The sequence below is a fragment of the Salvelinus sp. IW2-2015 genome, linkage group LG26, assembly GCF_002910315.2.
Source record: "Salvelinus sp. IW2-2015 linkage group LG26, ASM291031v2, whole genome shotgun sequence".
In the NCBI taxonomy this organism is placed as follows: Eukaryota; Metazoa; Chordata; class Actinopteri; order Salmoniformes; family Salmonidae; genus Salvelinus; species Salvelinus sp. IW2-2015.
In genome coordinates, this window is record NC_036866.1 from 49035742 (window position 1) to 49058580 (window position 22839).

Here is a 22839-nt window from a genome sequence, read left to right on the forward strand (position 1 = left end):
TTGTCCACAAGAACTCAGTGCACGACCTCGGTGCTATTACACGGGGAGGCCAGCCGAGCGTACCGGATGGGCCGAAGGGCCGAAGGAGCAGACAGGCAGGGCCGACCACGCGCCTCGTCCATTCGCGTGCCTCGTCCCATTCACGTGGCCACTGTAAGCAGGGCGTAGAGAGGCTACTAATATTGTCAGGAAGAAGAAGAAGAGGACGACGATGAGGACGACGACGAGGACGACGACGACGAGGACGACGACGAGGAATACGACCCCGCCGAGCGTGAGCCCTCCGCCTACGACTGTAAGCCGGCCGTAGAGAGGCTACTAATATTGTCAGGAAGAAGAAGAAGAAGATGAGGATGATGATGAGGACGACGACGAGGACGACGACGAGGAGGAATACGACCCCGCCGAGCGTGAGCCCTCCGCCTACGACGCCTCGCAGTCCTGGTTTCAGCGCGGCTCAGGTCCTGGAACAGATATCCTCCAGTGTCGACCAAGAAGACGAAGAAGACTACTGCGATTCCGAAGAGGAGGACGTTTCGGAAGATGAAGACGGTGAGGAATACAACCCCGAGCGTGACGCGGACGACTACGAAGACGACTCGGCCTCGCGGTCGTGCTCCTCTTCGGAGGAAGAGCGAGAGGGAGAACGAGAGGGAGACGCGGCCGCTGCCCGAGAGCGAGACAGAGAGCCAGACAGAGAGCGAGACAGAGAGCGAGAGCGAGACAGAGAGCGAGAGCGAGACAGAGAGCGAGAGCGAGACAGAGCCAGAGAGCCAGAGCGAGAAAGGGAGACGTTGCTGTCAAAAAACGGCAAAATCAAATGGTCCTCCGTGGCCTATCGCGGCCCGGACCGGCCCCGCGCCATCCGCTGGCCCGGCCTCGCCGTGACGCCGGGCCCCACGGCCTACGCCGCGTCGCGAGCGCTCGACATCGCGTTCACCTTCCGGCTGTTTGTCACACCGGCGATAGAAAGGATAATTGTGGACACGACGAATCTGCAGGGGGTGAGAAAATACGGCGACGGCTGGCGACCCATGGACTCGCGCGCCTACGTAGGGCTGCTGATCCTAGCCGGCGTCTACAGGTCCCGAGGCGAGGCCGCGGCCAGCCTGTGGGACGCCGAGAGCGGCAGGACCGTGTTCCGCGCCACCATGCCGCTCAAGGTGTTTCACAAGTACTCGAGGCTGCTGCGATTCGACGACCGCCAGTCGAGACCCGCGAGACTCGCCACCGACAGACTGGCGGCCGTAAGAGAGGTGTGGGACCTGTGGGAGGAGCGGCTGCCGGCCCTCTACAACCCGGGGCCCGACATGACGGTGGACGAACAACTGGTCCCGTTCAGAGGTACCGTCTATGTATCTGTGTATGTACGTGTAGCATAGAGCGCAGTAGCAGTCTATGTATCTGTGTATGTATGTGTAGCATAGAGAGCAGTAGCAGTAGTAGCATGGGCAGTAGTAGCAATCGGCAGTAGTAGCAGTAGCAGTAGCATGGGCAGTGGCTGCATAAACGCAGTGCGCCCCGATGGTGAGCCAGTAACGATGACGCTGCTAATCTCCTCTCCCTCCCCTCTCCCCACCGAAAGGACGCTGTCCTTTCCGACAGTACATTCCCAGCAAGCCGGCCAAGTACGGCATCAAGTCGTGGGTGGCCTGTGACGCCAAGTCCAGCTACGCTTGGAAGATGCAAGTTAGCAATCGCCGCGACCGGAAGCCGGCCCTCATCCTAGACTACAACTGCAACAAGGGTGGCGTGGACAACCTAGACAAGGTGGTCGGGACTTACAGCTGCAGACGGATGACCGCCCGCTGGCCCCTGGTCATCTTCCACAACATCCTCGACGTATCTTCCTACAACGCCTTTGTCATATGGCGAGAGATCAAGCCCGACTGGATGCCTGGGAAGCGGAACAAGAGGAGGGTGTTCCTGGAGCAGCTCGGAAAGGCACTCGTGAAGCCCTTGATCCAAAGAAGGCAGCGTCTCCCCTGCACCGAAGCCGCATCCGCACTTGTCAAAGTCATACAGGGTGCCACCGCCGAGGCTCGTCCGCAAGCCCGGGAGCAAGCCGCTGGCCCGGCCGCCACCGCCGCCCCAGCCGCCCCGCTGGGGGCGAGTAAGAGGAAGAGGTGTCAGCTCTGCCCACCCAAGAAGGACGCCAAGACACACACCGCGTGCTGCAGGTGTAAGAAATACATCTGCAAAGGCTGTTCTCAAGCATACTGTCACACTTGTGCCCACTGGGCCTTTAGCCAAGACGGGACAGGGTGACCCGGGGGACACTGTGTGCTAGACATAATAGGAGGACAACGGGAGGGTTAAAGAGGCCAGTGATTTCAAGTCTATGTATATAGGCAGCAGCCTCTAATTTAACAGTCTGATGGCCTTGAGATAGAAGCTGTTTTTCAGTCTCTCGGTCCCAGCTTTGATGACCCTGTACAGACCTCGCCATCAAATCAAATTTTATTGGTCACATACACATGGTTAGCAGATGTTAATGCGAGTGTAGCGAAATGCTTGTACTTCTAGTTCCAACCATGCAGTAATATCTAACAAGTAATCTAACAATTTCACAACAACTACCTTATACACACAAGTGTAAGGAATTAATAAGAATATGTACATATATATACAGTATATGGATGAGCGATGGCCAAACGGCATAGGCAAGATGCAGTAGATGGTATAGAGTACAGTATATGTATCCATATGAGATGAGTAATGTAGGGTATGTAAACATTATATAAAGTGCATTGTTTAAAGTGACTAGTGATTACATTTATTACATCCAATTTTAATTATTAAAGTGGCTAGAGATTTGAGTCAGTATGTTGGCAGCAGCCACTCAATGTTAGTGATGGCTGTTTAACAGTCTGATGGCCTTGAGATAGAAGCTGTTTTTCAGTCTCTCGGTCTCAGCTTTGATGCACCTGTACTGACCTCGCCTTCTGGATGATAACGGGGTGAACAGGCAGTGGCTCGGGTGGTTGTTGTCCTTGATGATCCTTTTGGCCTTCCTGTGACATCGAGTGGTGTAGGTGTCTTGGAAGGCAGGTAGTTTGCCCCCGGTGATGCATTGTGCAGACCTCACTACCCGCTGGAGAGCCTTGCGGTTGTGGGCGGAGCAGTTGCCAGGCGGTGATACAGCCAGACAGGATGCTCTAGATTGTGCATCTGTAAAAATTTGTGAGTGTTTTTGGTGACAAGCCAAATTTCTTCAGCGTCCTGAGGTTGAAGAGGCGCTGTTGCGCCTTATTCACCACGCTGTCTGTGTGGTTGGACCATTTCAGTTTGTCCATGATGTGTACGCTGAGGAACTTAAAACTTTCCACCTTCTTGACTACTGTCCCGTCGATGTGGATAGGGGGGTGCTCCCTCTGCTGTTTCCTGAAGTCCACGATCATCTCCTTTGTTTTGTTGACATTTAGTTTGAGGTTGTTTTCCTGACACCACACTCCAAGGGCCCTCACCTACTCCCTGTACGCCGTCTCGTCGTTGTTGGTAATCAAGCCTACCACTGTAGTGTCGTCTGCAAACTTGATGATTGAGTTGGAGGCGTTCATGGCCACGCAGTCATGGGTGAACAGGGAGTACAGGAGAGGGCTGAGAACGCACTCTTGTGGGGCCCCAGTGTTGAGGATCAGCGGGGTGGAGATGATGTTTCCTACCCTCACCACCGGGGGGTGGCCCGTCAGAAAGTCCAGGACCCAGTTGCACAGGGCGGGGTCGAGACCCAGGGTCTCGAGTTAAATGACGAGTTTGGAGGATACTATGGTGTTAAATGCTGAGCTGTAGTRGATGAACAGCATTCTTACATAGGTATTCCTCTTGTCCAGATGGGTTAGGGCGGTGTGCAGTGTGATTGCGATTGTGTCGTCTGTGGACATATTGGGGCGGTAAGCAAATTGGAGTGGGTCTAGGGTGTCAGGTAGGGTGGAGGTGATATAATCCTTGACTAGTCTCTGAAAGCACTTCATGATGACGGAAGTGAGTGCTACGGGGCGATAGTCGTTTAGCTCAGTTACCTTAGCTTTCTTGGGAACAGGAACAATGGTGGCCCTCTTGATGCATGTGGGGACAGCAGACTCGGATAGGGATTGATTGAATATGTCCCTAAACACACCAGCCAGCTGGTCTGCGCATGCTCTGAGGACGCGGCTAGGGATGCCGTCTGGGCCGGCAGCCTTGCGAGGGTTAACACGTTTAAATATTTTACTCACGTTGGCTGCGGTGAAGGAGAGTCCTCAGGTTTTGGTAGCAGGCCATGTCGGTGGCACTGTATTGTCCTCAAAGCGAGCAAAGAAGTTGTTTAGTTTGTCTGGGAGCAAGACATCGGGGTCCGCGACGGGGCTGGTTTTCTTTATGTACTCCGTGATTGCCTGTAGACCCTGCCACATTCCTCTCGTGTCTGAGCCGTTGAATTGCTACTGTACTTTGTCTATACTGAGGCTTAGCTTGTTTGATTGCCTTGCGGAGGGAATAGCAACACTGTTTGTATTCGGTCATGTTGCCCTGATTAAAAGCAGTGGTTCGCGCTTTCAGTTTTGTGCGAATGCTGCCATCAATCCACGGTTTCTGGTTGGYGAAGGTTTTAATAGTCGCTGTTGTTACAACATCACCGATGCACTTGCTAATAAACTCGCTCACCGAATCAGTGTATACATCAATGTTGTTGTTCGACGCTATCCGGTACATATCCCAGTCCACGTGAACGAAGCAATCTTGAAGCGTGGAATCAGATTGGTCGGCCCAGCGTTGAACAGACCTGAGCACGGGCATTTCCTGTTTTAGTTTCTGTCTATAGGCTGGGAGCAACAAAATGGAGTCGTGGTCAGATTTGCCAAAAGGAGGGCGAGGGATGGCTTTGTATGCATRGCGGAAGTTTGAGTAACAATGATCCAGAATTTTCAATTCGATATGCTAATCAAATTTAGGGAGCCGTGTTTTCAGATTAGCCTTGTTAAACTCCCCAGATACAATAAATGCAGCCTCAGGATATGTTGTTTCCAGTTTACACAGAGTCCAATMAAGTTCTTTCAGGGCATAGAGATCATTTCATAGAGATGTATAGAGATCATTAAATTGGAAATAACCTGTTTTTGCATGGACATTGTCATTGAGGGCTTCCACCATTTTAAAGTAGTCAACTGGGTGGTGATTCCTATAGGTTGAGAGCGATCAGCCAATGATCAGAGATTTGTCTTCTTCAAATTGGTTTGCCTAGTTGGAAATGGCTTTTACGCTACATGACTGCCATCTAGTGGCCACAATAAATTAATGACAAGATTTGGTTTAAGACTCCAACACTGCATGTGGTAGTAAGTCATCAATATTAGCTTTGTACTTTTTTCAAACATCAAAAGACTACTTTACCTTAAAATGGAGATAGCATAGTGTCAATGGTGCTGCCCATGCTGTCACAGTCACCACAATGGCACAGATATCCCTATGGTTACGATACCAAATGGTTTATACTTTTGTCTACAACTCACAAGGTTTGTTAATCTTACTACCTTTCTGATTATTTTTGTATCTCAAATATGAGGGTGAGAAGTTTGTTCAAAATCCAAACATTCTCATTCACCAGAAACTTCCACTCATGCCTAATAAACCTGGGGATAAAAGGTGCACTAGGCCAAAGAGCAGGGGCGTAGGAGCGACTGACATTYGGGGACACACATTTTGCTACGTTTAAAATATATAAAAATAGGTTTAAACATSCATTTTGTACTCTTTGTATGCTAATGTATAACTAATTTCCTATTATTTTCAGATTGATTCACTCCATGACAGATCATCAGTCTATGAACTCTATGGCCTTGGAGAAGCACTTCTCACCATCTTACCTGTTGGTGTGTGGTCTTTCTCTCTCTCTCCCTCTCTGCCTGTCTGTCTGTTCATGGCTGTCACTCTCCTGCTATGATCATGATGGCACCAAATAAAGTCTATACCTTCATGACCCATAATCACTGTGATGAAGTTAAAGACATCTAAGCTGAAAGCACTCAAATTTGCCAGCTAGTTTGCTAGGGTTGGTGTGAAGGCTGTTGCCAAGAACCTGACTTGCAGTCCTTCTCTTCTTGACTGGTGGCACATCCATTGCTAACTTGCTGACCCGAAGTAATTCTGTAGCTAGCAAGTATTCGTGCCTTCAAGACACAGCCAGAACTACCCAGCATGAGCTAGTCAGATAAAACCGAACTCTAAAAAACTCTAGACGGCATTATGCTTTCTCTCTACAGTTCTCAGCCATTTTAACTTTGCACACGACTGCCTCATGTGAACTACAATCCTGACGCTGCGTTGTAACATTTAGAAACATCAATAATCATTGCTTGCGATACAGCTTTCGAAACATATGGACCTTATCTTTCATCAGCGAGAAAGAATCCTATAAAAAAATACACTTACTGTAGCAGTTTTGCACAGATCCATACAACTGAGTGCCTCCATCCAAGGAAACTTCCCAAGTTACACTTACGGTACATGTACATTAGAACATGGTAAATTGCCACGTGCTTCTCCGGCCGCCCAGAGTGGATCGCTTGTGGGTGTGCTGGCAGCATATAGCACCACGTTCGATTGTGTGTCAAGAATTCAGCATAGCAAATTTGTATGACGGTCTGGTTATTAAATTGGTAAATAGTTTAATCCATTCTTAATTTTATTGAATTTATTCGAAGGTAAATAGTAATATGCGCTAAACCGCTCTGGTGACAAACAAACTTTGCTGCCCTGTTTCCAATCGTCCAAATCCAATCGTCCAATCGTCCAAAAAGTAAATACATTTAGAAAATGTAAAAAAATTWAATAATGTATTATTAGCTAACTAGCTACAGTGCATGCTAACTCAAATGAGCTGCTAACGTAGCTAGCTAGCTATCTAGCCAACTTTACATACTGTATAGCTAGCTAAGTGAACTCAATATCACCAGCTACCTAACTTCATATTAGCTAGCTATATTTATGTATTTATCATTGTAAAAAACAACCTCCAAATGCATTTGTAGGTAGCTAGCTAACAGACATGGAGGAGGGTGAAAGGATAGCAGCCCTAATTGTCAAAGTGAAAGAGTAGGCTATTCTGGATATGGCAGGTACTTTTGTGTAGTTCCAGGCCCTAGAAGTGAGGCCAGAGATAATAGTAACATAATATTCAGTGCTGTCTAATTTGAGTATAAGGAAGTCTGTTTCTTGTGATGTTTTCTGTCCTCAGATACAGAGAGCTGTGAAAGCCTGTCTGCAGATGAAGAGGTCCCAATGAAGAGCAGTGGGTCTCAATCCTGGTCCTGGGGTCTCAAAGGGGTGCACATTGTGTTTTTTGCCTGAGCACTACAAAGCTGATTCAAATTTTTGATCAAGTTTCAAATGGTATTTATGTACTCATTTGTGATGCTGTGGTTGATATGATCCCGCTGTTGTCACATGCTACACATGCATCTATCAATTCAATGTTATCATGATTTGTTATAAGATATGATACTTTAGTAATCCACAATGACCTGGTGATGTAAAAGTCTAATAATGACATTATCTTCCATATTACTACAGATAACTTGCAACTGGATTGCCTAAAGTTACCGTGTAGGGCACTGCAAGGTTGGGTGACCAGGGCCATCTGGGACTGCCTCCTGGGGGAATTCAGGCGTGTGAAGGCTACCTGTGTCCCGCCTAACTGTGTCCCGTAATCTGTGTGCAGGAGATCTTCACCTCCAACACCATAGACTACACTATGCACAACCAAAGGCTCATTTAAGAGCCATCTACATTGCAATAAGAGTATTCTTCCYTTTACTTAGCTATGTCAACTGCWGTTATTCAATTCCCAGTTTCTCTCCCTGTAAAGCGAAATATGTTTTGCTCATATGATTTGAAAAATGAATCATCAGGAGTAGGCAGGTCCATAAGTAAGTGAGTAAACTGAGATATGACTAAGGAGTTAATCAGGGCAATTTCCCCATAAATAGACAGGTATTTACCTCTCCATGGTTGCAGGATCTTGTCTATTTTTACAAGTTTTCTATTGAAATTCATTGTAGAAATTCATTTATATCTTTTGTGATATGAATACCAAGTATGTCTACTTCACCGTCAGCCCATTTTATAGGTAAACTGCAGGGTAATGTAAAAGTTMTATTTTTTTAAAGATCCAATACACTTTGGTAGGTTTTAGTCCAGAGAGTCCATAAAAGTTATCTAGATCTTCAATGAGACATTGCAGGGATCTAGCTTATGTACGTAATAAAAAAACTTGAGTCATCGGCATACATGGACACCTTTGTTTTTAAGCCTTGGATTTCTAATCCTCTAATGTTGTTATTGAGCTAGCATTTCGATGGCCATAACAAATAGATATGGTGATAGCGGACACCCTTGTTTAACTCCTCCTGACAATTCAAAACTCTCTGAGAAGTAGCCTCTATTTACTATTTTACACCTGMGGTTGCTATACATTACTTTTACCCATTTTATAAAGAATCACCGAAATTGAAAAAATCCAGGCATTTATAAATAACATCCATTCTTACTTTATCAAAGGCCTCTTCAAAATTCGCTATAAATACCAGGCCTGGCTTCTTAGATGTTTCATGATGTTCTATTATTTCTAGTAGTTGTCGTATATTATCTCCAATGTATCGTCCATGTAAAAAACCTGTCTGATCAGGATGAACAATACCTGGTAAAACCTTTTTAATTCTGAGTGCTATGCATTTCACAAGTATTTTTGCATCACAACATTGAAGTGTAAGGGGCCTCCAGTTTTTTAGATAGACTGGATCTTTATATTTGCCATCTGGGTCTTGTTTTAATAATAGTGAAATCAGACCTTCCTGCTGAGTACCTGACAAACTACCATTTCTATAGGAGTAGTGAAAACAATCTATCAATGGAGCTTTTAGTATATCAAAAAATGCTTGATATACCTCTACCGGTATGCCATCAAGCCCTGGGGTTTTTCCAGACTGAAAGATTTAATAGCCTCAAAGTTATTCCTCTGTAATTTGGCRWTCGCACTGATTTTTCTGTATATTTGTTATATATATATATWTTTTTATTATTTGGAAAGAATTCCTTACCGTAATCTTCATTCAGTGGGAGAGGATGAGACGGAAAAGAGCACATCTGCTTAAAATAATTAGCTTCMTCTTTTAAAATATAATTAGGAGAATCATAGATGAATCCGTCTTCAGTAACGAGTTTCTGAAAATTATTTTTGTTAGRGTTCCTGGGTTGGAGATTCAGGAGGAATTTMGGGAATTTTTCTCTATATTCCATTCAATTTGTTTTATGTTTGTAATAGATTACATTAGTTCGTTCTTGAATAAGTTCRTGAAGTTCTTTTTGTTTTTCCTCCAACTTATTTTGTCTCTCTGTAGTATTGTTTTTATTGTTATCTACCTGTACTATTAGTTCATGTATTTCCCTTGTTAGTCTTGTCTCTTTGAATCTCAAACATAAATATATTTTGATTTGTTTAACACTTTTGTGGTTACTACATGATTCCATATGTGTTATTTCATAGTTTTGATGTCTTCAGTATGATTCTACAATGTAGAGAATAGTAAAAATAAAGAAAAATCCTGGATGATGAGTAGGTGTGTCCAAACTTTTGACTGGTTCTGTATATATACGACTTGCATCCTTGGCACAATAAAGTTATATTATATTCTACTCAATCCATGAACTCATTATACCATTCAGACTGTTTTGAAGTTGATACAACCGGRTATGATAGCTGAGGATCATTACTAGGTTCCATACTAATATTTAAAGKAAACGTTTTAGGGTCCATACACAGATCGGCTACATAGCTAGCTACACATTCATAGGTGTATAGGTATCTTTATCCTCCACCACCCAATAAGCCAGAAAATAGTTAGCTAGCTACGTTACTTCAGCTGCATTTCATTGCAAATATCAGCAAGGCAAGCTTACAAAATTGTACATACAATTTCSAGTAAATGCTTTAGGTAGATTCTTTACATCCACTTTCACAAGACGACAGCCTAGTTCGCTGGTTTTCTCTGGAGTCCCTAAAAAATTAAACAACACTAATTAGCTAGCTAGCTGGCTAATGTTAGCTAGTCAACTAGCTTGCTAAATAGTGATTTTCTTAAATTAACTTAATGACAAAAAATATCCATAATCGTTTGTCTCTACATTAACTTATTTCTCTCAACTGTATATTTTTTTTGCATGATTTGTTATGACGTCATAATTACTTTTACATTTATATCCATTAGAGTATTTTTGTCAGCCATCTTTGCTGAAGAAAGTCTCCAACGTTGGGTCGCATAGCATTATATTCGTTGTGGGAACCACTCGATATGATTGGTCATCGCCCAGCAGTTGCCGCTGGGGATTTGCATGAAGTTGGGAAAATGCTGAGCTTTTTCCTGCAAGAGTTCAGTATTTGCAGTGTTGACCCTTCTTTTTCAAGACCTCTGCAATCCGTCCTGGCATGCTGTCAATTTTTCTTCTGGGCTACATCCTGCCTGATGGCAGCCCATTCTCTGTGTGTGGAGTACAGGTGATCTAGAATTTRTTTCCCTCTGGTTGCACATTTAACATGTTGATAGAAATTTGGTAGAACTTATTTAAGTTTCCCTGCATTAAAGTCTCCGGCCACTAGGAGCGCTGCCTCTGGGTGAGTGGTTTCCTGTTTGCTTATTTCCTTATACAGCTGTCAGAGTGCGGTCTTAGTGCCAGCATCTGTCTGTGGTGGTAAATAAACAGCCACGAAAAGTATAGCTGAAAACTCTCTCTAGGCAAGTAGTGTGGCCTGCAATGTACCACAATATACTCTACTTCAGGCGAGCAAAATCTAGAGACTTCCTTAGATTTCGTGCACCAGCTGTTGTTTACAAATATGCACAGACCGCCCCCCCCCCTCGTCTTACTGGAGTGTGCTGTTCTGTCTTGCCGGTGCAGTGTGTATCCCGCTAGCTGAATATCCATGTCGTCACTCAGCCACGATTCCGTGAAACATAGGATATTACAATTTTTGATGTCCCGTTGGTAGGATATTCGTGATCGTACCTCGTCTAATTTATTGTCCAYTGATTGCACGTTGGTAAGTAATATTGACGGTAATGGCAGCTTTCCCACTCGCCTTCTGCGGGTCCTCACGAGTCATCCCGCTCTGTGTCCCCTGTACCTGCGTTTCTTCCTCTTGCAAATATCGGGTGTTTGGAGAATGTCCTGTGCCTCCTGCTTGTTGAAGAAAAAATCTTTGTCTAATCCAAGGTGAGTGACTGCTGCTCTTTTTTTGCCGTAAGATACGGTTGCAGAGACATTATGTACAAAATAATTTACAAATAACGCAAAAAAAKCCCACATAATAGCACAATTGGTTCCGGCGCCATTTTAGTCTACAATTGGTCTACAATTTCATGGCCTTCCACACCTGAATGGGCTGGGACCCAGTAGAATCTCACTACTACGCCCAGTCTTTCGATTCTCCATAATAACATGAATGCCTCATATAGATAGGTCACTCCTTTTAGATTTGCCAGATGATATACTATTCAACACAGACAGGGAATCTGAGCATACTATAATTCTGACAGGTTGAGCGTCCTCCACCCACTGGAGGGCAACTACTATCGCCAACAGTTCAACTGATTATACTGACAATTCATCTATTAGTCTTCTATATATCTGCACATCAAATTCAGGAATGTAAATACCTGCTCCTCTGCGCCCACTATCTGGGTCCTTGGATCAATCTGTGAAAAGCGGTAAAAATGCATAGAAACTTCCACCAATGTAATTGTCAACCAGTTTCCCTATATAACAGACTTCTGACCAATCTTTCCTTTTCTCTATCAAGGTTAGATCAACAACAATAGCTGGGAGTAACCATGGAGGAACATCCCCTGTCACCGCAGAAGGGCCAACCTCCAACTCCCTWAAACCACTCTCATCAGCAAGCTTTTCAACTGTCCAACCAAAACCACTGCCTTGTGTACTAGTATATTCCCAACAGCCATCTAGAACAGTAGCAGTGGGATGCTCAACCTCACAGCCTTTCAACCTAAGCCAATAACCAAATGACACCTTTTTACACCGTATATCCAAAGGCATCTCACCTACCTCCATTAGTAAGGCACATACAGATGTGGATTTAAATGCATATCCATAAATAAATGCATATGCATAAATACATATCCTTAAAAGCTATATACTGGATTCTGCCCAGCTTCTGAAGCCAAACCTTCGCCGCATTTCCATAAACTATACACCCGTAATCAATTGTCATCCTYAAACCCTCCCCATAGGCTGTCCAAACAGAAACAACATATTAAAAAACAATATATTATCAGCAACTTTCTTCTTTGCAAGACTTCGCCACTGGCAATTTAAAACCCCAGTTAATCGACCATCTTTCAACATCCACTATAGCTTGTTGAATAGATTTGGTCACATGAGACATTCCTTCCCCTCTTCCAAATAGCTCCATCAGCATATAGGGACCTACATTTCAAAAACACATCATTAATCATAATGTTGAACAAAATTGGACTGACAGCACTGCCTTCAGGAATACCATTGTCGACTCCCATAGGCTTCATATAAAAAGAGTGATTAAATTAGGCCAAAACACAGTTATATAACCTCCCACCAATACCAAGTATTTTCCATCTTAATCGGGAGGCCTTCTCTCCACATAGTGTKGTATGCCTTTTCAATGTCAAAAAAGACAATAGCCATTCATTCTTTCATGACCAGATTTTTTTCTCCTTCATTGCTCACATTTACTAATGCATCAACAAATCAATCAATGACTCAATAAACCTCTATGTTCCAGGAAATAAGGTCGTCTGTTGACTATGATCTTTCCCATCAGTTTACACAAGTTAGAGGTCAGTGCTGTTGGTCTGTAACTATTAGCACATGAAGGATCCTTTACCAGGCTTTGCAAAAAGTAATATTACTGCACCTTTCCATCCAGAAGGTATAATCCCCTCACTCCAACTCTCATTAAATTATCCCACGAGAACAAGTTTGACCTCATCAGGTAGACGCTTAAATAGCACAACTGATCATGACTTGGGGCTCTATATCCACAGCCTATTAAGGCTAAACACATATCGTGTATGTGTAACTCCCTGAGAGTTCAAAGTGAGTGTTTTAATAAATAAATGCAACCTAATACAAAACAAGAAACACAAACAACGCACAGACAAGACACTGAAACAGAAACAATAACGCCTGGGGAAGGAACCAAAAGGAGTGACATATATAGGGAAGGTAATCAGGGAGGTGATGGAGTCCGCGTGAGTCTGAATGTCCTTGAGTGACCCAACCAGAGCCCGAACTTGAACCCAATCAAACATCTCTGTAGAGACATGAAAATAGCTGTGCAACGATACTCCCCATCCAACCTGACCAGAGCTTGAGAGGATCTGGAGAGAAGAATGGGAGAAACTCCCCAAATACAGCTGTGCCAAGCTTGTAGCGTCATACCCAAGACGTCTCGAGGATGTAATCGCTGCCAAAGGTGCTTCAGCAAAGTACTGAGTAAAGGGTCTGAAAACWTATGTAAATGTGATATTTCCGGTTTAAAAAATATATATAAATGCGCAAACATTTCTAAAAAACATTTTTTTCATTGTCATTATGGGGTATTGTGTGTAGATTGATGGGAGGGGGGGGGGGTCTATTTAATCCCTATTAAAATAAGTCTGTAACATAACAAAACTTTCCGAATGCACTGTACTTCGTTCAAAATTACCCCACTATGTACCCTATCAAATGTCTTCCCCAAGAAGTCATCTTTTTCTTTATCAGTTACGGACATTGTTTTACCCACAACCAAAACTGGAATTCGAGTGGACTTGCTTCCTCCAGTCATCTTCTTCAACATACACCATACATCCCCAAGCTCAGTATCCCTGCCTATTGCAGAGAAGAACTGTCTCCATGCATTTCTCTTGACAGACTATGTACTAAAGCTCTCTTCCTTTGAAAATCAACTAGATTCTCAGGAGTCATATTCCTACGCAACACTCTGTAAGCCCTATTTCTTTCTCGAATAGCCGCAGTGCACTCTTCAGTCCACCAAAGAACCCCCTTCCTTTTCTCACCCACTTCACTCACTGGCAAATCAGAGAAGTCACAGCAGCACATTCTAGAGTAAAAAGCCAGTGTGAGGTCCAGGCAGGATATAACCCCTCTAACAACATCAACTCTTGTACCACATCCATCGTTAAGACATCCTAATGCTCTTGTTTCCATCATACTTTCCACAATACTACCATTAGCATCTGTATGTGCGCTTCCCCACTATTATGGGCATTAAAGTTGCCGCACCATATCTCTCTAGAGCCCAATTCTCTTGATATTTCATCAAACACCCCTGCAGATAGTTGATGACAAGGCTTGTACAAATTTAGCAACTTAATATTACTTCCTGCACTAGATTTCCACCATCACACATTTGTATTCAGATGGGACAGGTATATTACGATATACAAYACCTTCTCTTATGAACGTAGCACAACCACCCTGTCCAGTTGATCTATCATATCTGATTGAACAATAACCAGGAATAATACAATCAAGATGTGGRGTAAGGCATGTTTCATGATAACATATCTCATCAGGTTTGATCTCTAAATCGATTACATATTTCTTAAACTCCTGACCGTTAGCTACAAGGCGTCAGGCGTTCRACTGAAGGYTGACAAAAACCATAACTCTAGTTATCATCATACTGAGACATTCCATCATTAGTATTATAAGGAAGTCAATCCGATMAACTATCAAGGTTTCCTTTGGCACGACACATTTGTGAGAGCAAGAWTTCTGAACAGGTCTGGTATCCYTGTCTGGACCAACATAGGCAACATTTCTTACAGTAGGTCCCCTTATTCCAGGACTGACCCTATTATCTCCACCATTCTGRCTAATAGTTCCACCAATCTGCCTTGCATCCTCTGCATAAGAGACATTACGAGTGACTTTATATCCTCGGGCCGCTCTAACCTCTTTTTGCACCTTGCGTCCACCAAATGCTACACTGTGTTCCCCCCATAATTACGACAGTTAGCCATAAACATTTTTCCACACAGCCACCATAATCATGTTCCCCTCCATACTTGGCACGTCTTCTCTTTCTTTTTCACTGAGCAGCTACATGTCCCATTCTTTGGCATTTAAAACACCTTCATGGGGGTGGGTGTCACACCCTGATCTGTTTCACCTGTCTTGTGCTGGTTTCCACCCCTCCAGGTGTCACTCATTTTCTCCATTATCCCCTGTGCATTTATACTGTATTTTCTGTTTGTCTGTTGCCAGTTCGTCTTGTCCGTCAAGCACACCAGCGTGGTTTCCCATACTCCTGTTTCTCCTTAGCACTTGTTTTTCCATTTTTTGCCCACTCTGCCTGCCCTGACCTGCCTGCCGTTCTGTACCTGTCTGACACTGCCTGGATTACCGACCTCGGCCTGACTGACGCCTGAACCGGCCTGCCGTTCTGTACCTTTCTGACTCTGCTCTGGATTACCGACCTCGGCCTGCCCTTGACCTGTCATCTGCCTTCCCCCGGTTTTGTTAGGAAACATCTGTTATTCGAACTGTCTGAWTCTGGGTCTTATCCTGAGGTCTGATAGTACGAACTGGCCATGACTGACCCAGCAGACTCGGACCAACTCGGCAACGCCATCTCCTCCAAGGGAGCCACCTTTGGATGACACAAGGAATTCCTTCAAGGTCTTATGGAAGGATTCCAGACCTTTTTATTTTACTTTTTTTATTTAACCTTTATTTAACCAGGTAGGCTAGTTGAGAACAAGTTTTCAGTTTTCAGCTGTGCTAACGTAATTGCGAAAGGGTTTTCTAATGATCAATTAGCCTTTTAAAATGATAAACTTGGATTAGCTAACACAACGTTCCATTGGAACACAGGAGTGATGGTTGCTGATAATGGGCCTCTGTACGCCTATGTAGATATATATTTTTTTAATCAGATGTTTCCAGCTTCAATAGTCATTTACAACATTAACAATGTCTACACTGTGTATCTGATCAATTTGATGTTATTTTAATGGACAAAAGGACATTTTTTTTCATTTAAAAAACAAGGACATTTCTAAGTGACCCCACTTTTGAACGGTAGTGTATGTTTACCCCAAAAATATATGGGGGATTGGAAGTGATGCAGGCGATTACATTGATGGAAGAAACAATCTATCCACAATACTAAAGCTGATCCACTCTCTGAAAAACAACAACAAAAAATACTACTTGAGTAAAAGTCTAAAAGTATTTGGTTTAAAATGTACTTAAGTATCAAAAGTAAATGTAATCTATAAAATATGCTTAAGTGCCAAAAGTACAAGTATAAATCATTTAAAATTCCTTATATTAAGCAAGCCAGACGGTACGATTGTATTTTTATTTTTAATTTACGGATAGCCAGGGGCACACTTCAACACTCAGACATAATTTACAAATGAAGCGTTTGTGTTTAGTGAGTCTGCCAAATCAGAGGCAGTATGGATGACAGGGATGTTCTCTTGAAAGGTTTTTTGAATTAGACAATTTTCCTGTCCTGCTAAGCATTCAAAATGGAAATAGTACTTTTGGGAGTCAGAGAAAATGTAAGGAGTAAAAAGTACATTCTTTTCATTAGGAATGTAGTGAAGTAGAAGTTGTCAAAAATATAATTAGTAAAGTACAGATACCCCCAAAAAACAGCTTAAGTTGTACTTTACACCACTGTCTCACAGCCCTCTGACCTCTGCCTGCCCTTGACCTGTCGTCTGCCTGCCCCGTTTTGTTAGTAAACATATGTTATTCGAATTGTCTGCATCTGGGTCTTATGCTGAGGTCTGATTATGGGACAAACTCTATAACAGTGAAAGCCAGGAAGTTCATCTGTACTTTCTTAGGCAAAACCTTCTCAAACATTAATAGTACTGAACAGCCTTTTGGCTTCAACCACTACGTCCCCTTCTGCATTTTATTTTATATAATCTATGGACATAGATAGTGGAACCCCAGAAATGACACCACTCAACTAGGCTGAAGCTCCAGGGACATGACTTGTGAATTTCTTCCCATTGAGAGTTATCATTTTCATAATATTCCATTTATCTTTGCTTATTTCAGCTGTTCTTGCCATAATATGGACTTGGTCTTTTACCAAATAGGGCTATCTTCTGTATACCACCCCTACCTTGTCACAACACAACTGACTGGCTCAAACGCATTAACTTTTAACAAGGCACACCTGTTAATTGCATTCCAGGTGACTACCTCATGAGCTGGTTGTGAGAATGCCAAGAGTGTGCAAAGCTGTCAAGGAAAAGGGTGAATACATTGAATAATTTAAAATCTAAAATATATTTGGATTTGTTTACATGATTCCATATGTGTTATTTCATAGTTTTGATGTCTTCACTATTATTCTACAATGTAGAATATAGTACAAATAAAGAAAAACCCTGGAATGAGTAGGTTTGTCCAAACTTTGACTGGTACTGTATTTTGGGGGGGGCAATTTTACCTGCTTCAAACATTGGGGACCCCTCCTACGCCCTTGCCAAAGAGCATCTGACTAGGCCTTCTATCCTGCTTTACTGGGTACATACTTTTAAAAGCATCAGAAAGGAATTCACCACATGGACAACATTTTAGAATGCCATTTTAATGTCATTGTCTTTTCAAGAATCAAATACAAATGCATACAAATACATTTATTTTCACCTAAGCCACATGTAACCACTATTGCAATGAACATCACAACACAAATACAATATTTTAACAGAAGTTGCCTTTCAAGCTTGAATGGTCAAAAGGGGCAACATGCACACATGCATTCATTCATACAAGGACACACACACACACACACACACACACACACACACACACACACACAGTATAGATGGGACTTTTTACAGCATTACAGAGGTATGGCTCTAACAATAGTATGTGGAGGGAGGGAGTGGGAAAGAGGGAGGAATTGTGGTAGCAGTAGATGGAAGGGCGGGGGATCGGGGGAGGGAGAAGTGGTAATAGGAAGGAACAGCTAAAGTGTACATAAAACACATATTTCTATATTAGTCAAGCCAACTTTTTACTCAGTAAGTATAAATATTCTTCATCCAAAAGTCAGTGCAGTGTCTTCTGCTCTAGCCTGAGTCCCAGTTAGCTAGCAAGACAGCACAAACAGATCTGGGTCTCAAGCTACTTCTGCTGCAGGGCAGGCTTCAACCGGGTCCTCTTATTTACCACGCCTGGTTTCACCCAGGTCCTATTCGCGTTCCACTACTATACACCCGGTCCGTATTAGACCTGGTCCATGAAACATCTGTTTCACTTTACACACAAATCACTTTACACACGTTTTCTTGTCGTTTTCCTGTCGTTCTTGTCTTTTTTCTCTTTCTATCCTTTCTTTTTTTTTGTCACCAAATACCTCAAAGGTCCAGCTGAGAAGTACTAGTTGTTTGTTTTCTGAGTGTTGTTTCGTTTGTTTTCCAACCAATCAATCAATTTTGGCAGATATAAAAGAGAACAATAAATTTACAAGTGTACATTTTTCTTTCCCTTCTCCTGATTTCCCTTTTCTAGCTCCGAAAAGTCCTCCTGTCCGGCGTGTGGTGCGCTAATCCTACTGGATACCTCTGAAGAGACACATGGCAAAGACCATGGCAAACAGCTGTGGAGAAGAACAGAGGAGTGTCAGAACAGCAGTCAGGACAGAGAACAAGACACAAGTAAGTGTTTAAATTCTGCTAGCCTAATAAATGGTCGACTGTTCTGCAGCCAAACGATGATGATGAAACTAAACAAAATAAACCAAACTATCTACATGATGACGATTAGACAATTCAGCTCTGGCTTAATCTAATAAATCGACTAGATTGCCATATCCATAATTATGACTTCAGAGATGCCTCCCCAGTAATGTATGGTGTGTAACAGTCCTRCAACACCAATATTCTCCACTAAGTGGGGCAATCGTACTATAAACGGGGAAGTGACCAGCACTTGCTTCAAATGATATATTCTCCAGTATTTCAGATTCCGTTGCTGTGTACTGTGTGTGGGGAAGATAAACTACATGGATTTTTCTAAACAGCTTACATTACCAATCACACCAACTGACAAGGGAAAAATGTGTTGATTTGGAGGCTACTCACAAAGCGCTTATTATAAGTAACAAAATATTGAATCCTACCTCAATGGTGAGCACCACGATGGCCAGCGCTCCAGCCACATAGATGTACAGCTCAAAGTAGTCCACCACCGCTGAGTAGCAGCCCTGAAAACACAAAGAGAGGAAAGAGTCTCAGTCACAATTCAATAGTATGAGTCAATATGAGAGAGTATTGAAATGTGTGTGTTTGTGTGCACGTATGTGCATAAATGCATGCATGTGTGTGTGTGCTGAAATGCATGGACAATATAAATAGCATCAGAGCCATAACTGAATGCGTCAGTGTAACAATAGACTCGATGAATGGGCTGAGAGACAGAGACTGAGACAGGGCCCCTGGCCTCATTGGCTTTTAATGAGGCTCTGTGTGTGAATGGGAGAGAGACAGCGAGAGACAGACGCCTTCCGGAGATACTGCATTGTTCCACAGGCCTTAACAACAACAGTTGGAGCCTCTCCTTCCCATCAGTGTTGACTGTAATTACATTTCACTCTCAAGACAGTGATTAAAACAGGCAAGCACACACAGAGATAAATATAGACCCGCACACACAAGCACACAAACGTGTGCATTCCGTTTGTCAATATGGCTAAATCCATTTGTCAATATGGCTGAATCTGTTTGTCAATATGGCTAAATACTGTATGTTTCTACCTCCGCACACCTGCACGCCCACTTCCCTACCCTACTCCAAGCCCACACTGCCCTACCCTACTCCAATCTACATAGTCAAACACAAGCATGCATAAGTATACACACACACACACACTGCACTACTCTACACTACACAGTAAAACATACTTCCTTGACACCCAGAACATAGAAAAGCACTAATGAGTCTACCGGTATGAGGACAGTGCCAGTAGAGAAGCAGTCCCGTTATATCATCACTCCAACACACACTCTTCTGCTCTAGTTTAGCTGATAGGCCAGAGGAGGGTTTTGTCTCCCAGTGTGGCAGGGAGAGGGGGCAGTGGTAGCCTCGTGGTTAGAGTGACAAACATGCACCTGGAAGGTAGGAATGTGGAGGGCTGCCAGATATCTCAGGTGCCACCCACTGCTGATGTGATGTACTACCTGTTCTGTGGGAACTGCTCTAGGTGCCCTGCTCTGGAGGTCCTGCTCCAGGGGCGACATTTTTATTTCCATTCTCTTTGTTGAATGGGTCAATAAAGATTATTAAAGGGTTCATAGTAGTATTTTTGAAGTAGTCTAGTACCAGTACCCACCTTGTTGTTTCTGAACAGCATGTTCCCCATCAGACACTCCTCCTGGGGGATGTAGGCTGAGTCTCCGGGGTGACTACCCCTCCTGCAGCAGGCCGCAGGGACCATCTCATTAGGGTTGATCAGTCTGAACAGGCTCTCCTCAAAGTCCACCGGGCTGTTCACGCCACAGCAGTCAAACTGGGGAGGAGAGCTGGGTAAATTACACTGAGTGTACAAAACATTAAGAACACATGCTCTTTCCATGACATAGACTGGCCAGGTGCATCCAGGTGAAAGCTATGGTCCCTTATTGATGTCACTTCAATCAGTGGAGATGAACGGGAGGAGACAGGTTAAAGAAATGTTTAATCCTTGAGAACATTGAGACRTGGATTGTGTATGTGTGCCATTTAGAGGGTGAATGGGCAAGACAAAATATTGAAGTGCTTTTGAACGGGGTATGGTAGTAGGTGCCAGGCGCACTTGTTTGTGTCAAGAACTGCAGCGCTCCTGGGTTTTTCAGGCTCAACAGTTTCCCATGTGTATCATTAACCTATACGGTCCAAATAATGATGATTCAAGCTTCTTTGAAAATATTTAAGAATTTATCTATTACCCTGCCTAGAATGCCAGCATCCCGGAGTCGCCTCTTCACTGTTTTGCCGGGACTATTTAATGAAGCTGCCAGTTGAGGACTTGTGAAGTGTCTGTTTCTCAAACTAGACACTCTAATGTACTTGTCCTCTTGCTCAGTTGTGCACAGCAATAATTAAATATGAAACTATGTCAGTAGGAAGATTATGCAATAGTAATGTAAACACCTTACTCTGCTTATCTTAAATCGGCCTATGGTCAAAATTTTATTTTTTCCCCTCATCAATCTACACACAATACCCCATAATGACAAAGCAAAAACATATATATTTTTTTTAATTTTGCAAATGTTGTAAAAAATAAGAAAAAAAGATCACATTTACTCAGTACTTTGTTGAAGCACCTTTGGCAGCGATTACAGCCTTGAGTCTTCTTGGGTATGACGCTACAAGCTTGGCACACCTGTACTTGGGGAGTTTCWCCCATTCTTCTCTACAGATCCTCTTAAGCTCTGTCAGGTTGGATGGGAAGCGTCRCTGCACAGCTATTTTCATAATCCAAGATGGCGTAGCAGTGGGAGCAGTMTGTTTTGATTGTCTTGTCGTGTCCCTTGTATATATCGTYTTTATCTTCGTATATATTTTTTATCTAATTTTCCATCTACGGACTGAACATACTCTCCTGCAACCCGCCTCACCCAATGTGGTATGGATCTRCTATTTTTACACTTTTGAACCGGAACCCCCTTCAGGAGCTAGCCAGCTAACTAGCTAGTAGTCAGTTAGCCACTGCTAGCGGYCACCACCGTTAACTCGGACATCTGCCAGCCTCAGCCTGGGCAACTCCTGCCAGCCTGAACAGCACGATATCTACCCAGAACATATTGGACTGCTTTTCTCWACCACATCTCCGGATTCCTACCGCAAGCTCTGAACCTTTACCCCGGATCATCGCAGCTAGCTAGCTGCTATCCGAGTGGCTACTCCTGTCTAACGTCTCTGTCCCGAAGCAAGCACCAGTTAGCCTGGAGCTAGCCTCGAACTAGGCCCATCTCCCGGCTAGCCGAAGAGATCTATCAAGCAATTTCTGGGCTTCAAATACCTCTTTTCCCAATTGGYCTGGACCCTTTGCTGCCGACACGGAGCCTAGCCGGCCATCACGACWGGTCTGCYGACGTAACCTTCCGAGGGGGTTTCAACAGGCTCTCCCAATGCAACGTCCSCCTGAGGCCCATCTGCTAACCCCGGCCTGCTAGCTGTCTGAATCGCCGTGCCTCCAGCTCGCCTAGCTACTCACTGGACCCTATGATCACTCGGCTACACATGCCCCTCCCTAATGTCAATATGCCTTGTCTATTGCTGTTTTGGTTAGTAATTTTTTATCTTATTTCACTGTAGAGCTTCCAGCCCTGCTCAATATACCTTTAGCTAGCCCTTATGTTCCACCCCCCACACTCTGGGGGTGACCGCACCCTGCTTAAATGGTGCCTCTAGAGACAAAACCTCTCATCGTCACTCAATGCCTAGGCTTACCTCCACTGTACTCACATCCTACCATACCCTTGTCTATACATTGTGCCTTGAATTTATTATATTATTATAATTTATTATTATAAACCTGCTCCTTTTACTCTCTGTTCCAAACGCACTAGACGACCCGTTCTTTCAGCCTTTTACGTACCCTTTTCCTACTCCTCCTTTGTTCCTCTGGTGATTTAGAGGTTAACCCAGGCCCTGCAGCCCCCAGCATCACTCCCATTCCCCAGGCGCTCTCATTTGTTGACTTCTGTAACCTAAAAAGCATTTGTTTCATGCATGTTAACATTAGACGCCTCCTCCCTGAGTTTGTTTTATTCACTGCTTTAGCAC

General features: G+C 43.7%; 2 protein-coding genes and 1 long non-coding RNA gene across 3 annotated transcripts in view; 2 read left to right on the forward strand and 1 right to left on the reverse strand.

Moving 5' to 3' along the window:
- Positions 1-347: 347 nt before the first annotated feature.
- Positions 348-2268, forward strand: LOC139023026 (piggyBac transposable element-derived protein 4-like). Its single transcript, XM_070435039.1, has 2 exons — positions 348-1344; positions 1586-2268. The coding sequence occupies exons 1-2, from the start codon at positions 348-350 to the stop codon at positions 2266-2268; spliced, it is 1680 nt and encodes a 559-aa protein (XP_070291140.1).
- A 3188-nt stretch (positions 2269-5456) lies between these two features.
- Positions 5457-9589, forward strand: LOC139023033 (uncharacterized). Its single transcript, XR_011474100.1, has 2 exons — positions 5457-7368; positions 7549-9589. It is a non-coding gene; the product is annotated as an uncharacterized lncRNA (long non-coding RNA).
- An 8349-nt stretch (positions 9590-17938) lies between these two features.
- The window catches only part of tspan18b (tetraspanin 18b), a 144911-nt gene continuing 140010 nt past the window's right edge, over positions 17939-22839 (reverse strand). The window contains exons 7-9 of the mRNA XM_023971829.2: positions 20399-20575; positions 19190-19273; positions 17939-18667 (exon numbers count right to left, since the gene is read on the reverse strand). Coding sequence (XP_023827597.1) covers positions 18620-18667; positions 19190-19273; positions 20399-20575 — 309 coding nt within the window. The 3' untranslated portion in view covers positions 17939-18619. The remainder of the gene's footprint in view (positions 18668-19189; positions 19274-20398; positions 20576-22839) is intronic.

What these genes read in the sequence shown, in the direction of transcription:
- LOC139023026 (XM_070435039.1), top strand. Translation starts at nt 348, where the DNA reads ATGAGGATGATGATGAGGACGACGACGAGGACGACGACGAGGAGGAAT. An exon ending in ACAACTGGTCCCGTTCAGAG is followed by an intron (nt 1,345 to 1,585) that starts GTACCGTCTATG and finishes CCCCACCGAAAG; the next exon opens with GACGCTGTCCTTTCCGACAG.